Source organism: Mastomys coucha, unplaced genomic scaffold, assembly GCF_008632895.1.
Source record: "Mastomys coucha isolate ucsf_1 unplaced genomic scaffold, UCSF_Mcou_1 pScaffold21, whole genome shotgun sequence".
In the NCBI taxonomy this organism is placed as follows: Eukaryota; Metazoa; Chordata; class Mammalia; order Rodentia; family Muridae; genus Mastomys; species Mastomys coucha.
Window position 1 is genome coordinate 154952677 of NW_022196904.1, and position 12713 is coordinate 154965389.

The following is a 12713-nucleotide window of genomic DNA, read 5'->3' on the forward strand; positions in this document are numbered from 1 at the left end:
GGTACACTCTTCAACAGGACTCCTGAGCTTGCTCTTGGTCTAGGGATGTAGCACACCCCATTTGTTTCACTGCTTCATCTGAGAGCTTGTCAAGAGGCTTAAGATTTTACAGGGTCTTAGTCAGGTCTGCCTTGCTTTCTACAAGTCTGTAGACTCTCTCCTTCACCAGGACCAGGACCGACCATTGTTTTGCAAAACTTTTGGTTTTTAGAGATCCAAGTTTCAAATAGCTCAGCCAAAGATAACCTTGAATGTCACACCCTGTTGTCACCTCCCAATATCACAGCTGTGCACTACCTTGCCAGGGCAAAAAACCAAAAATTAAAAAGATACAGGCTTCAAGCATGGGGTGTGGGGTGGGGGGGTTGAGGGAAGAAGAGAAGGACGAGGAGGATGAGGATGAGGAGGAGGAGGAGGAGGAGGAGAAGGAGTCACCATCATCAGATAGAGGGGTCAGAATTTTATACTTAGAGTAGACAAATCTCTGGCATATAAAAATAAAAAAGGTAATTACAGCACTTTAAAATCCAAATGGAACAGAGCAATCTTATAATTTGTGGAGCAACAAATGTCAGGAACAAATTGTCAAAGCCTTGTTTTTTTTTTATTATTATTTTTCTTTTATACTCCAAATTAACGCAGTGATCGCCAAACTTATCAAAAATGGTACAATGGGTTACTTTTTTTCTTAAACTTGTTCCCCTAGATCTGAAGGGTTGTTTCTCTTGTACTTTCTTTTCTTTGCTTAATGCATTACAAGATCTAACTAAAAGGGCTACTTTAAATTTCAGACACAAAGTAGCACAAGAGTGCAAAAGGAGGTCAGCAACCAGCCTCCTCCCCGGGTGGGCCGGTGAAGTGGGCACGGCGCTGCCATCCGGAGGTCCCTGGGTAGAGGCCACCCCGGGACACGCCTGCTCCGAGAAGTGCGGGGGAACCCTCCTTCCTCCACGCCTAGTGAACCAAAATTCAAACCCACGGAGCTTGAAGAGCCGGCCCAACCCAGCAGCTCAGCCGCTCTCCCTGACCCGGAAGTGCTCGGCGGCCTCGGCGGGAACGCGGCTGAGCCAGGGCGCGCGCGCGCGCGCCCCCGCGGAACTCCCGCCAGCGGCTGGGTTCTCCCGGAGGCGCGCCGGATCGCGGCGACCGCCAACATGGCCGAGACGAACGAGGAGGTGGCGGTGCTGGTGCAGAGGGTGGTGAAGGACATCACCAACGCCTTCCGAAGGAACCCGCACATGTGAGTTGCGCGCCCTGCGCCGCCGGGGTCGTCGGGGGCGGGTCGGGGCCGCGCTCTAGTCCACTCGCCGCGGCCGCTCCGGGCCCACGCGCGCTTCCGACAGGCGGAGCGCGGCTGGGACTGTCGCGCCGGGCCAGCTGGCCGTTACCAGGACGCGTGGCGGGTCAGGGTTGGGGAGCGACCTCCGAGAGCCACGTCCGAGCGTGGAGTTTTCTGCCCTGCCCGGCGCGTCCCGGGAGTTGTGGCAACTCTTCTCCCGGTCGGGGTGCGCTTGCCCCGCGGGCCACTGCTGTGGGTCTCTGTGCCTTGGAGGCGACTCTCGGTAGCATCCAGTGCGTGGCTGTAGAGGGTTATCCACCCCATCAGACTCCCTACACCTCCCCCCCCCCCCCTTGCGGGTTAAGTAAAGGTGATTGGAAGCTGCCTTTGACTTTTCCACTAGCTTGTCACAAAATTGCAAAGCGAGACGGATGTAACAATTTTTGAAGGTGACCTGGAAGGATCTCATAAAGCTGTTGCAAACTGGATACTTTTTTATCAGTAGCGCGCCCGAAGTTACAGTCCTGCATCTTAAGGCATTGTTGCCTTCTAAAAGTTCACTACTGAACTGACACATATATTATCTCCTCCTCCTCTCTTTCCATCTTATTTGTTACTCTCTAGGAAGATACTCTCAAGATTTTTTTTTTCTGGTACTCTCCCTTTAACGAATGAAAAGGAAGCTTCTAAAGAGTTACCTACACCAGAATACAAAAGAATGAGAAGGCAGAATGGAGCCCGTTTCTTCTCTCCCTCCCAGGGAAACAAACATGAAGTCCGGTTTTGTGTTATTTTCTCGTTGAATATACAACTTATTTTTAATATTTTAATTTTGTTTTAACTAAAACACATGCATTATTTTGAAGTATTCTAGCCTCCTTAGCTTTTCCAACCAAATGAAAGACCAACGTACATTTTAACAAAGTATTCTTTTCCTCCAAAGTGATCTCATAAAAAAATTTAGAAATCCTCAGATGGCCTGCTCCCTTGGGTCAATTAAAGACTTAAAACTGTACTTCATTCAAGACAAAAGACTACTGGCCTCTAAACATACCTGCCAGCTCTGACGGCCTTCAGTCGTCCTCCTTTCCTCTTTTGACTGCTGACTTTTTTCAGAATGAGTGTTTGGAGTGATTTCCTGGCAGTAGCCATAGTGGCTGCTGGGCCTTTTAAGGAATGCTTTGATGTCTTGTGTATCTGTCTTTGAGGCCCTTTTTGAGAATTCCAGCTGCAGTGCAAGTTACAGACACATCCTTTAGAGGAAAAAAAAAAAGTTGGGCAAGTGAAAGGTCCACTTTTTATCATTGGTGTTGTTTTCTAAAACATTGTAACAAAGGTTAGACACTTAATATTGTGGTCACTCCAGTTTCTCGTCTTTGAGGTAGACTAAAAATATTATATTTGGCGAAATTAAGATTAATTAGTTCATCAGGTTGACCCAGTGGAGTGTAGAGTAGGTCTCTGTTTTTCTGGATCACCAAAAACTCTTAAAGGGCTTCAGTGCCTCTTTTCATCATAATTTTACTCTGCGGTCTCACTAATATATACTCTGCCAACATATAATTTATGACTATTTGTAAGTATTTGGGTCATTTGAAATAGGAAGGCTTGAGAGAAGTTGGGCACTTGAACTAAGTTACGTAAGCTGTAAACATTTAAATCACTCAACTCATTATTTAGTATTTGTCAGCAGCTGAATTTTAGTGCATATTCCATACAGTAAGAGTATCCTCTTTCCATATTTCAAAATGTCTTCTATGTTGGAATTTTCAGAAATGTCAGTATGTCTTTGCTTAATCTAGCCTTTTTAGACTCAAAAAGGCTATATTTCTAGTTTTAAAAAACATCCATCTTTAAAGTTATTATCTAATAACAGTATTATAAAAGTTTTTCACCTTTGCTTCCCCGTTTTCTCCAACTTATGATAGGTTGTCAATTTATTTGTTAACATCTACTGTCTTGACTACATTAACTTTGTTTCTGTAGAAGTTTCTGCCTGAAGCAGCCAAAGGCTCAGTGACATAGGAATGATGTTTGCCAGGTATGAATGATTTCCCCCAGGCTCAATGCTGTCTTGATCTTGAAAGGCTAATGAGAATTCAGAGCACCAGAGTTAACCTGAGTCCCTCCACTCCTTGACAGAACACTTTGCAAAGTGGAAAACACAACAGAAAGATTGTTTGCATGTGACTAGGAATCCTTTTGGGTTCTAGTAGCTTGACCCAGGAATATTTATTACCATGAGGTATAGACTGTGTCTTGATGTGGAAGGCAGCTGTCTACTGGGCAGCCTAATTAGGTCATCATGTTAAGATTCTCATATCCAGAAAATTGTTCTTTTTCAATCAAATATTGTCTTAGTTAGGGTTTTACTGCTGTGAACAGACACTGTGACCAAGGCAACTCTTTAAGGCCAACATTTATTTGGGAACTGGCTTACAAGTTCAGAGGTTCAGTCCATTATCATCAGGTGGGGGCATGGCAGCATCCAGGCTGGCATGGTGCAGGAGGAGCTGAGAGTTCTATATCTTCCTCTGAAGATTGCTACAAGACTGCCTTCCAGGCAGCTAGGATGAGGGTCTTAAGCCCACGCCCACAGTGACACACCTACTCCAAGGCCACACCTCCTAATAGTGCCACTCCCTGGGCCAAGCATATACAAACCATCATGAATATCTACATTGATTTGAGGTGCATATTCACTGTGTGAGACTAGAAATACAAAATATAGTTTGTACTGAAGCCAAATTTCTGGTGTGGTTAAATTGTACATCCGCTGTACTAGCCATATGTAGCTATTGGACACTTGGAATGTTCTTAATGTGAATGAGAACTGAACTTTTGATTTTAAGCATAATCATATGAGAAGTGAGTACTGAGTTGTCTGGTGTGGGTTTAGTTAACCTGCATGAACAGTAAATTAACCCTGCCATGTAGCTCCTAGTAAAGATCCATTAGCAATGTTGTAAATATTGGAAGAGAAGGGAGGCTGGGTGTATCCCATGAACATCAAAGTCTGGGTAGGACTTAACAGTGTCATAAGAAACGGGGGGTGGGGGGCATTATATTGATCAAAAGCATCAAGATGTGATTGAAAGGATGACACAGGAGCAGGTTATAGAAGTTCTTGACTCTCTGGCTTAATTGTTGCATTCATGTGTATAGCAAAAAAACACTAGCACTTGACAGGCCTAGTGCTCATCAGGGGATATTCTACCAGGACCTGAGCACGTAAAGTAGCACATAGTAGAGAAAAGGGCCCTGTCCGTAATGGAACCTCAAACCGATCAACACCTAACTTCTGGAAGTAGGCAGAAAGTTAAGAAAGACATCATGAAGAGTGATACCCAGGAGACTTTATTTGACTTACAAGCTCTAGGTACTTCTTTCAGGGAAATTAACATTTGAATTGAGACACTTTTAATCTGTAGGAGGGCTACTAAGTAAGGACTTAATAATGAAACAGTTTAAAGTTGTCTGTAGATTGATGAATATGAAACTAAGAATATAATGGTCTTACACAAGTAGCTTACTCATTTAAATGATAGTATGGTTTTTAAAGACTTTGTTTAGAATTTGAGCCCTAGATTTGAATCTTATTTTATTTTTAGCCCAATATACTTAGGTAAGACTCTTATCTGTAAAATGGGGTGAAGATCTTTTACTGTAGATTATTGCTTAGAGTAAACACAGACTGTAGCATACAATAAACAGCAATTTCTGGTTTTTCTAAATAATGTCAGTAATATAGTTTCGTGGTATACAAAGTTAGTTATCTTTAAAATTAATGAGGAGGCCTATCAGGTCTCTGAAATATCTTCACTACCAGTTAGGGGTTTAATTATTAATATGCAAGTGTCAGTTCCTATAGATATTTTACTGTCTCCTTTTTAATCATTCTAGAAAGAATTACAACTTATAAGACAAAAATAACTACTCAATAAAGATATTTATATAATTTCCTGAACCTGGGCTGGTTTTTGTTCTGTTGTAACACTTTACAGAGTTCATGTTAAGTATTGTCAAAAGCTTATGCCCAACGTTTTCTCACTTTCTGTAAAAATACTTAAGGATGGCAAAAAGCTGTATACCAAATGTTAGTAACAGTAGAAACAGGTGTTTAGTTTGTGTTTTCTCTTAAGCTCTATGGACTTAATCTGTTAAAAGGAGACTCAAGAAGAATGAGCTTTCATCATTTTTAAATGATTTTGGAGTCCAAAATTGCATGAAAAAAATTAGACAGTGATGTAAAGGAATAGTTACAGAAATCTAAATGGAAATATTCTGTTATTTGAAAGCTTAAAAACAACATATCTTTCTGAAGAAAATGCTGTTAATTTTTTTTTTGAAAGTAACAAAACATCATTTTCTTAGGGCAAAATAACTTGACAAACGATTGACATTTTTTGCTTCAGCTATCTGTTGTCTACTAACCAAGAAACTTGACACTGACCTCATGCTGTTAAATGAACTGATAGCATTTATCCTTGCCTAGCACTTCATAGCTTGCCACATTCTTCACCTTTGCTTTTCCTATTTCTGTATTTCAGATGAGCAGTCCAGAGGTATAGGACTTAACATATCACACTGGCCATTAGTGGTAGAAAGGAGACTAATTAGTCCAGGAGCTCTTATCAAGAGCTTCTGTCTCTATAGAACACTGCATCTCTTTTTATTTCTGATGTTTTTTTCTTTAGTTCTTCAAAGGTTTACATCTTATGATTCATTCTCTTTACATGGAAAGCTGTGTGCACTCTAGCCCATTTCCTTTACTGGGGATAGAATATAGCTCTACCCTCTCACAAATGGCAAAAGTCTGTCAAAGCTAAAGGTGCATGTTAGATGGCCCACACAATACAGTGCACTACAAAGAGCAGAGATAATATTCTCTTAGAGTAACCTTTGGAAGCTGGGTGAATGTCTACTCAGATGCAGTTATTGAACACAGGCTGTCCATAGGCTCTGTTTTTTAAAGTTTCTTGGAAGGGTAGCTGGTCAAAGGAGTGTATTTTTTAGTTCTGCAGCTTGTCCTGTAATTTAGGTACCAGATTAGCACTTAGATATTTTATATCTAGTACAACTATCGTGAGTGTATTAGTCAGGGTTCCCTAGAGTCACGGAACATATGGAATGTCTTTCTATATTGAGGAAATTTATTATGAAGACTTACACTCTGTAGTCAAAGTCCCTAACAATGGTCAGCTGTGAAAGTCCAAGAATTGGAAGTCCAAGAATCTAGTAGTTGCTCAGTCCCACAAGGCTAGTTGTTTCAGCTGGTCTTCTGTAGAAGTAAATTTCAACAGATGTGCTGGCAAGTAAATGCAAGCATCAAAGAAGAGCAAATCTTCCTTCTGCCAATGTCCTTATGTAGGTCTCCATAGAAGGTGTAGCTCATGGTGTGTACCACCATGCCTGCATCTGGGACTCAGAGATATGCTTGCCTTAGTCTCCTGGAATTAAAGGCGTGTACTACTTTGCCTGGGCCTAGGCTTTTCCTAGCCACTGTGCCTCAAGATCTCCATGCCAAGATCCAGGTCAGTAACTTGTGTCTTCCAGCCTCAAGATCTTGGTCACAGGTGAGCCCTCCAATTCTGGATTGTAGTTCATTCCAGATATAGTCAATTTAACAACCAGGAATAGCCATTGTAGTAAGCAAAACTTGTTTTTAACATTGTGAATTTAAATTTAAAAAGCCTGCCCCCCAAACAGTGTGTCTGGAAGCTGGGATTCTTTTATCCTTGCTAATGTAGCATTTATGTTTTTAGCTCCTGGGGTTCCTTAAAGTGTTGCAAGTAGTTATTAGATCTCAAAGAACACAGTCTCCTGAGTGAGTAAATCTAGGGGTTGTTTTTTTTATTTGGTTGTGCTAATTTTAGGTTATTCATGTTTGTTTGAGACAGGGTCTCACAATGTAATCCTGGCTGGCCTGTAGTGCAGTATGTAGATGAGCTTAGTTCCATTCTTAGGAGAATTAAATATGTGAGGTTTTTAAAATGCATTGTGGGATTAGAAAAAGAGAATTAAAAGCCAGTAATATCTTCAATTTTTTTTATGTCTTCCATATTTAGAGATGAAATTGGCCTGATCCCATGCCCCGAAGCAAGATATAACCGGAGTCCCATTGTCCTGGTTGAGAACAAACTTGGTGTGGAGAGCTGGTGTGTCAAGTTCCTATTACCATATGTCCACAACAAGCTCCTTTTGTACAGAACAAGAAAGCAGTGGCTAAACAAAGATGGTGAGTATGCACCAGCCGCTCTTCTTCCTCGGGGAGGAGCTCTCTGGCTTGGGGTTGGCATTCCTGGACTCTAGTTTTGGCTCTCCTCTGCACTGCCTGAGCAGGTGTTTGTCTTCCCTGTCAAGTGAGGAGCTTAGACTCGATCATTAGTGTTCCTGTTTGTAACCACAGTGATTATAATGGAAGTGTCTCAGGCAGGAGCCAAGCCACCTGCTGTCACCACAGTGATTTTATGTGCTAATATGCTGAGGTCATTTGAAAGATTTATTTAAGGATCACATCCTTTAGTTTAAAAAAACAAACATACAAACAAACAAACAAATAAATAAAAGGAAGTTTGAGCATCATCAAAGAGTTCTCTAGATCCTATAAGCACCTGATTTCTGACTCCTTAGCCAGCGGACCTTTTTTTCAGTAACAATTTAGAGATAGGCCTGGTGCTCTCTTAGCTGCAGTGACCACTCTGTGGGCTTTGAGTCCCAGTTGAGATCAGGCCTTCTGAGTCTTATGTGCCAAAAAGAGAGAGTGAAAAATTAAGAAAGAGAAAATGTTGGCTTTTACTTCTTCCACTTTTGGGACAACTCTTTACATCAGTGACCATCCCTAAGTACCCTAGCTGGCCTCATTTTCCAGAGTTCCATCAGACCGAGCGAGCCTCTGAGTACCAAGATTCTACATGACCTCAGATGTCACTTCTGAGTCCTCTCTCCTTTGTAAAAGCCCTTCCCCTTACACAGCAGCATCTACAGCAGTGCCCACTGTGCCTGGAGGATGATTGTGAATAAGAACTTGTTTTTTAAACATGTTTAATTATCAGTTCAGTAGTCATTGCCGGGGAGTAGGGGGGCTCCTCTTACCAGCAGCTGAGGACTGAGTGTATACAAGAAGCATAGTGCATGTTTCCTTTATCTAAGAAGTTTTGACTTGAGAGCCAGACAGCCTCTTTTGGGGGAAAGGTATGTTGCAGATGTATCCCATCTGATTTCCCTGAATCTTTCTCAGTACTATCCTTGAAAGACTGTCAAAATAGGTTAATAGCACTTTTCCTGTGTGGACCATGAAGTAGTCCGACTTTTTAAATGAGAAGTGGCTTTGATTTTCTCTGTGACTAGTTTCGTTTGATTGATCCTCTGACTCATGTGTCTAAGTCACAAGTGCTGCCTAAACCTGGTGTGATGTCAACGGAATGACCTGAGTTTAGGCACACACTACAGACAAATGTAAGGGCATTTGGCTTTTGTTAGACCTTCTTTATTCTGTCTCTCACCATAGCATGGAGTTTAAAAAGCCATGGGACTCTATCAAGTTATGTTTTGCCAAATGAAGTTGTATTGTTTTTAACCTGGTGTAACTGAGCCAATGCACACTAATGGAGCAGAATAACTGTCTCATACAGAAGAAACAGTTTTTGAAGATCAAATCTAAGTTATCTGATAGCATTAGACTTCGCCCATTCATATCCTAAGCTTCACCCACCTTTGTCCTATGGCCATCCAAATCTTCCCCTGCATTTCAGGTTCTTATCTTGATCTTATTCACAAGATTGCAGTCTTGATAGCTCCTTGGGACACTATCAGGAGGACAGCAGAGGCAGGTCTTGATTTATCTTGGGTGGTCTACAGAAGAGGGAATCATGATAGCCTAAGGCTTGTGTAGGAAGGCACACATATCATTCTGTGTGGTGCCTCAGCCTGCTCAGGCCTTGCTTATGTTGCATTGTCAGGAAAAGAAGTGAACCTCTGCCTTGATGTCTGAAATGCGAACACAAAAATTTTGTATCACGTTATGAACTAAAACACTTAGAATACACTGAATCTTGCTAAAGAAAGATACATTCAAATTTTTAAAAATGCCATTTCTTTGAACCTTTTGTATATTAGAAAAGCCAAGGTAGAAAGCTGATACTTTAATAAGTGTTTCAGTATCTACTTGGTTAGGCCAGAATCCTGCAATAGAGTTATAACTTGGTGACTTTTATCATCAGAATAAGATTTTTTCACCCAAGTTTATATCTCATAGTCATTAATGATCAAATATCAAAGATATTTGAAAGATCTCTTGTTTAGTTAGGGAGTAGTATTTAAGAGCCTGATATAGTAATAGCTATGTTTGGTTTGGCAGAAGAATGATATTATAATTCTGATTGGCCTACCAAAACCAACAATTCAACCTACCAATCAAAAAAAAAAAAAAAGAAGACAAGCAAGAACGGAACAGCTGTCTAGGGTCTCTGTCACTCTGTCACTCTGATGAACACCATGATCAAGAGCAGCTGGGGGAGGTGAAGTTAATTCTGCTTACACTTCCACATCACAGTCCATCTTCAAAGGAACTCAAGGCAGGAACCTGGAGGTGGGAGCTGAAGAAGAGGCCATGGAGGAGTGCTACTTCCAGGCTTGCTCCTCATGGCTTTCTCAGCCTGCTTTCTTACACACCCAGGACCACCTGCCCAGAAATAGCAGGCACTGCTTACAGTGAGTGACCCAGTCTTCCTACATCAAGTACTAATTAGCAAAGTTCACAACAAACTTTCCACAGGTAAATTATGGAAACGTTTTTTCCAAATGAGATTCCCTCTTCCCAAATGACTCTAGCTTGTGTTAAATTGACATACAATTAGCCAGCACAACAGCATGAATAGCCCCACAAGGGCAGAGCTCTGTCCGAAGCACTCAATATATTTAAATGTACTTTCTGCGTTTTTCTTTTTCTTCCTCATACCTTTTTCTGACTAGACCCATGTTTCTCAGCTGGGAGAATGCTAATAATACCTCATAGCTGGCTGATCCCGTTGCAGACTCTTCTGTAATTTACATCCTTCATGGCACTAGCCAACCACTGCAAGTAACACTTCCCAACAGCTTTTTCCTCCTCTCAATTTTTTTTTCTTTTTTGGTTTTTTTGAGACAGGGTTTCTCTGCCTCCCGAGTGCTAGGAATAGAGGTGTGCACCACCACCACCCAGCCCTCCTCTCAATTTTCATAAGTTTAAAATATAATTTAAATAAAATTTATATAATTTTAAACTATAACTTAAATATAATTTATAATAAAATTTAAAATATATCACTTCCTGCTTCCTTCTCCTGTCGTCCCCTCCCATGTCCTTCCTTCCAGTTTCTCCATGCCTGCGCTGATCTTTCTCAAACTTAATGGCCTCTTTCTCTGATTTTTATTGTGATATGTACATGTGTGAATATTATATCTTATTACATTATTATGCTCATACCTTATTTCATTATTCTCTCAGAGCTGATGAACAGAGTTAAGGAAGTATTGAAATTCTTTAGATGGATCTCAAAGCCTTTAACCATCTATTGGAAGCCTAATTGCCAGCGTTGTCTCCATTCCATTATTTGGCATCAGAGATTGCAGATCCTCAGCCCCTAGTCTGATATTTATCTACGGACCCATTTCATTTTGGCTTATATGTTTCAAAAACTGTCCTTAACTAGCTGAATAAGTATTTAAAGTCAGGATGGACATTTGAATTTCTATCCTTCCTTGAGAAATTCGTTGGCCTGAGTATTTAAGCTTCTACATAGCAACTGTCTTAACTGAGCAGAGAGCTTCTGGCGTACTGTAATCTCTTCATGCTGGTTAGATTCTGGGAATGCTGCCACTTGCTGCTAACCATTGGTTTGCTGCTGTTTTCACTCCTATCTGACTCCTACCCCATTTGCATTTGTAGTATTTAATCTTAGTGCAGCCAGAGTCATCCTGCATCCTGACTGCATCCTGACATCCCTGTGTGCTTACTTCATCCTGACATCCCTGTGTGCTTCTCCCTTTGTGTTGCTATCACCAGCCTGGATGTTGCATTAGCAGCTGGATTCACCCTTGTCTTTGAGAGGTTTTCGGCCTACTACAGGACACAGCCATCTCTGTACTCTAAGGGGGCCCTTTATGCAGGTGATTTCATAGCTGTCACTCACCATAGTGTATGATAGTTGTTGTTGAAATACTTTCCCTGCTAGATTGTGGGTCACTGAGAACGAAGATCATGGCTCATACTCAGTACTGTTAAGTGCCAAAGTGACCCTTGTCAGATGACTAGCAAGAATTCTTAGCTTAGTTCACTGTTTAGGGTCTGTGTACTGTCATAAATAGCTTTACCTTTAGCTTCCCTTTATATGGTTTAGATTTATTTAGTTTTAGATGCATAGAAGTCATTCTCTGTCAGAGATAGTAGTAAAACCAGGACTAGTGCCATAACAAAGCTCAGCCAACAGTGTATTGATCTAACCTCTGACTTCTGTGCTTTTCTTATTGCAGCTATAATTTAGCTACTTTCTGTGAATGATTTGCCCAAATTCACTTTCTGCCTACAAGGTGATGCTAGGTTAGTCATACACTGGAATGTGTATAGTAAGCATGTGTATTGGCCTGTGTTTTGTATTTAGAGAGAAACCTGTTTGATTTCAAGAGTCCGTAGGACTTTCAGTAGCTCTTGTCTTCTGTGTAAGGCTGTAGAAGAAATGGTCTGTAGCTGGTGAAATTTAAAGTGTAAAATCATTACAGTTAACTGTTACTTATACATGTTTATGTTTAGAACTTGGTCCATCCTTCTTGTACAGGATAAAGCATTTGCCAAAAGTATGCTTGCTTTGCTTTTCTAGAAGATAGACCCGCAGTCTGAGGTTAAATTACTTCATCCCTTTCTTCCTTTGTCTTGGTTGGCCCGCTCCTGGTACATTATATGCCACCCCCACTTGCCTTGGAACTGACTTCAGAATCAGGAAAGAGGAGAAGTTCTTGAGGAGGGGTAAGCCCTGGTTGTACTTAATTACTAGACACCACTGATGGTTATCAAGGCTTCTGGTGTTTTAAATCCCAAGATTCTTAGATATTGTTAGGTTTCCCTCTGCACAGTAACCACTGCTAAGCTTGACTTTCACTTCCTTCTAGGCATCCATTCTTAGTAGCTCTTGTGGAACTAAGAGTTTGCAAACTTTGTAATGAAAAGTAACATCCAGAACTCAGTGGTTACTGTATGTCAGGCATTGTCCTGGTTGGCATTTAGTCTAGGCTCCACCTCACAGTTACCTGACAACTGTCAGGTGTGCCTGACTCACTATAAAAGGGGCTGCTTGCCCCTCCTCACTCTTCTGCTCTTGTTCTGTCCTCTTGCTCCTGTTCTCCCTCTCTCCCCATTCCCCTTCCCCCTCTCTCTCCAAGGGTTCATGGCTGGCCCTCC

General features: G+C 41.4%; 1 protein-coding gene across 2 annotated transcripts in view; it reads left to right on the forward strand.

The window, feature by feature from the left end:
* Positions 1-1068: 1068 nt before the first annotated feature.
* Positions 1069-12713, forward strand: part of Ptar1 (protein prenyltransferase alpha subunit repeat containing 1) — a 37858-nt gene continuing 26213 nt past the window's right edge. Inside the window, exons 1-2 of one of the 2 annotated variants that reach the window (XM_031389960.1) lie at positions 1069-1240; positions 7348-7517. In XM_031389960.1, the coding sequence (XP_031245820.1) occupies positions 1155-1240; positions 7348-7517 (256 nt within the window). In that variant the 5' untranslated portion in view covers positions 1069-1154. Of the gene's footprint in view, positions 1241-2521; positions 3321-7347; positions 7518-12713 lie in introns of those variants that run through there. The other variant, XM_031389961.1, reaches the window with a different exon arrangement.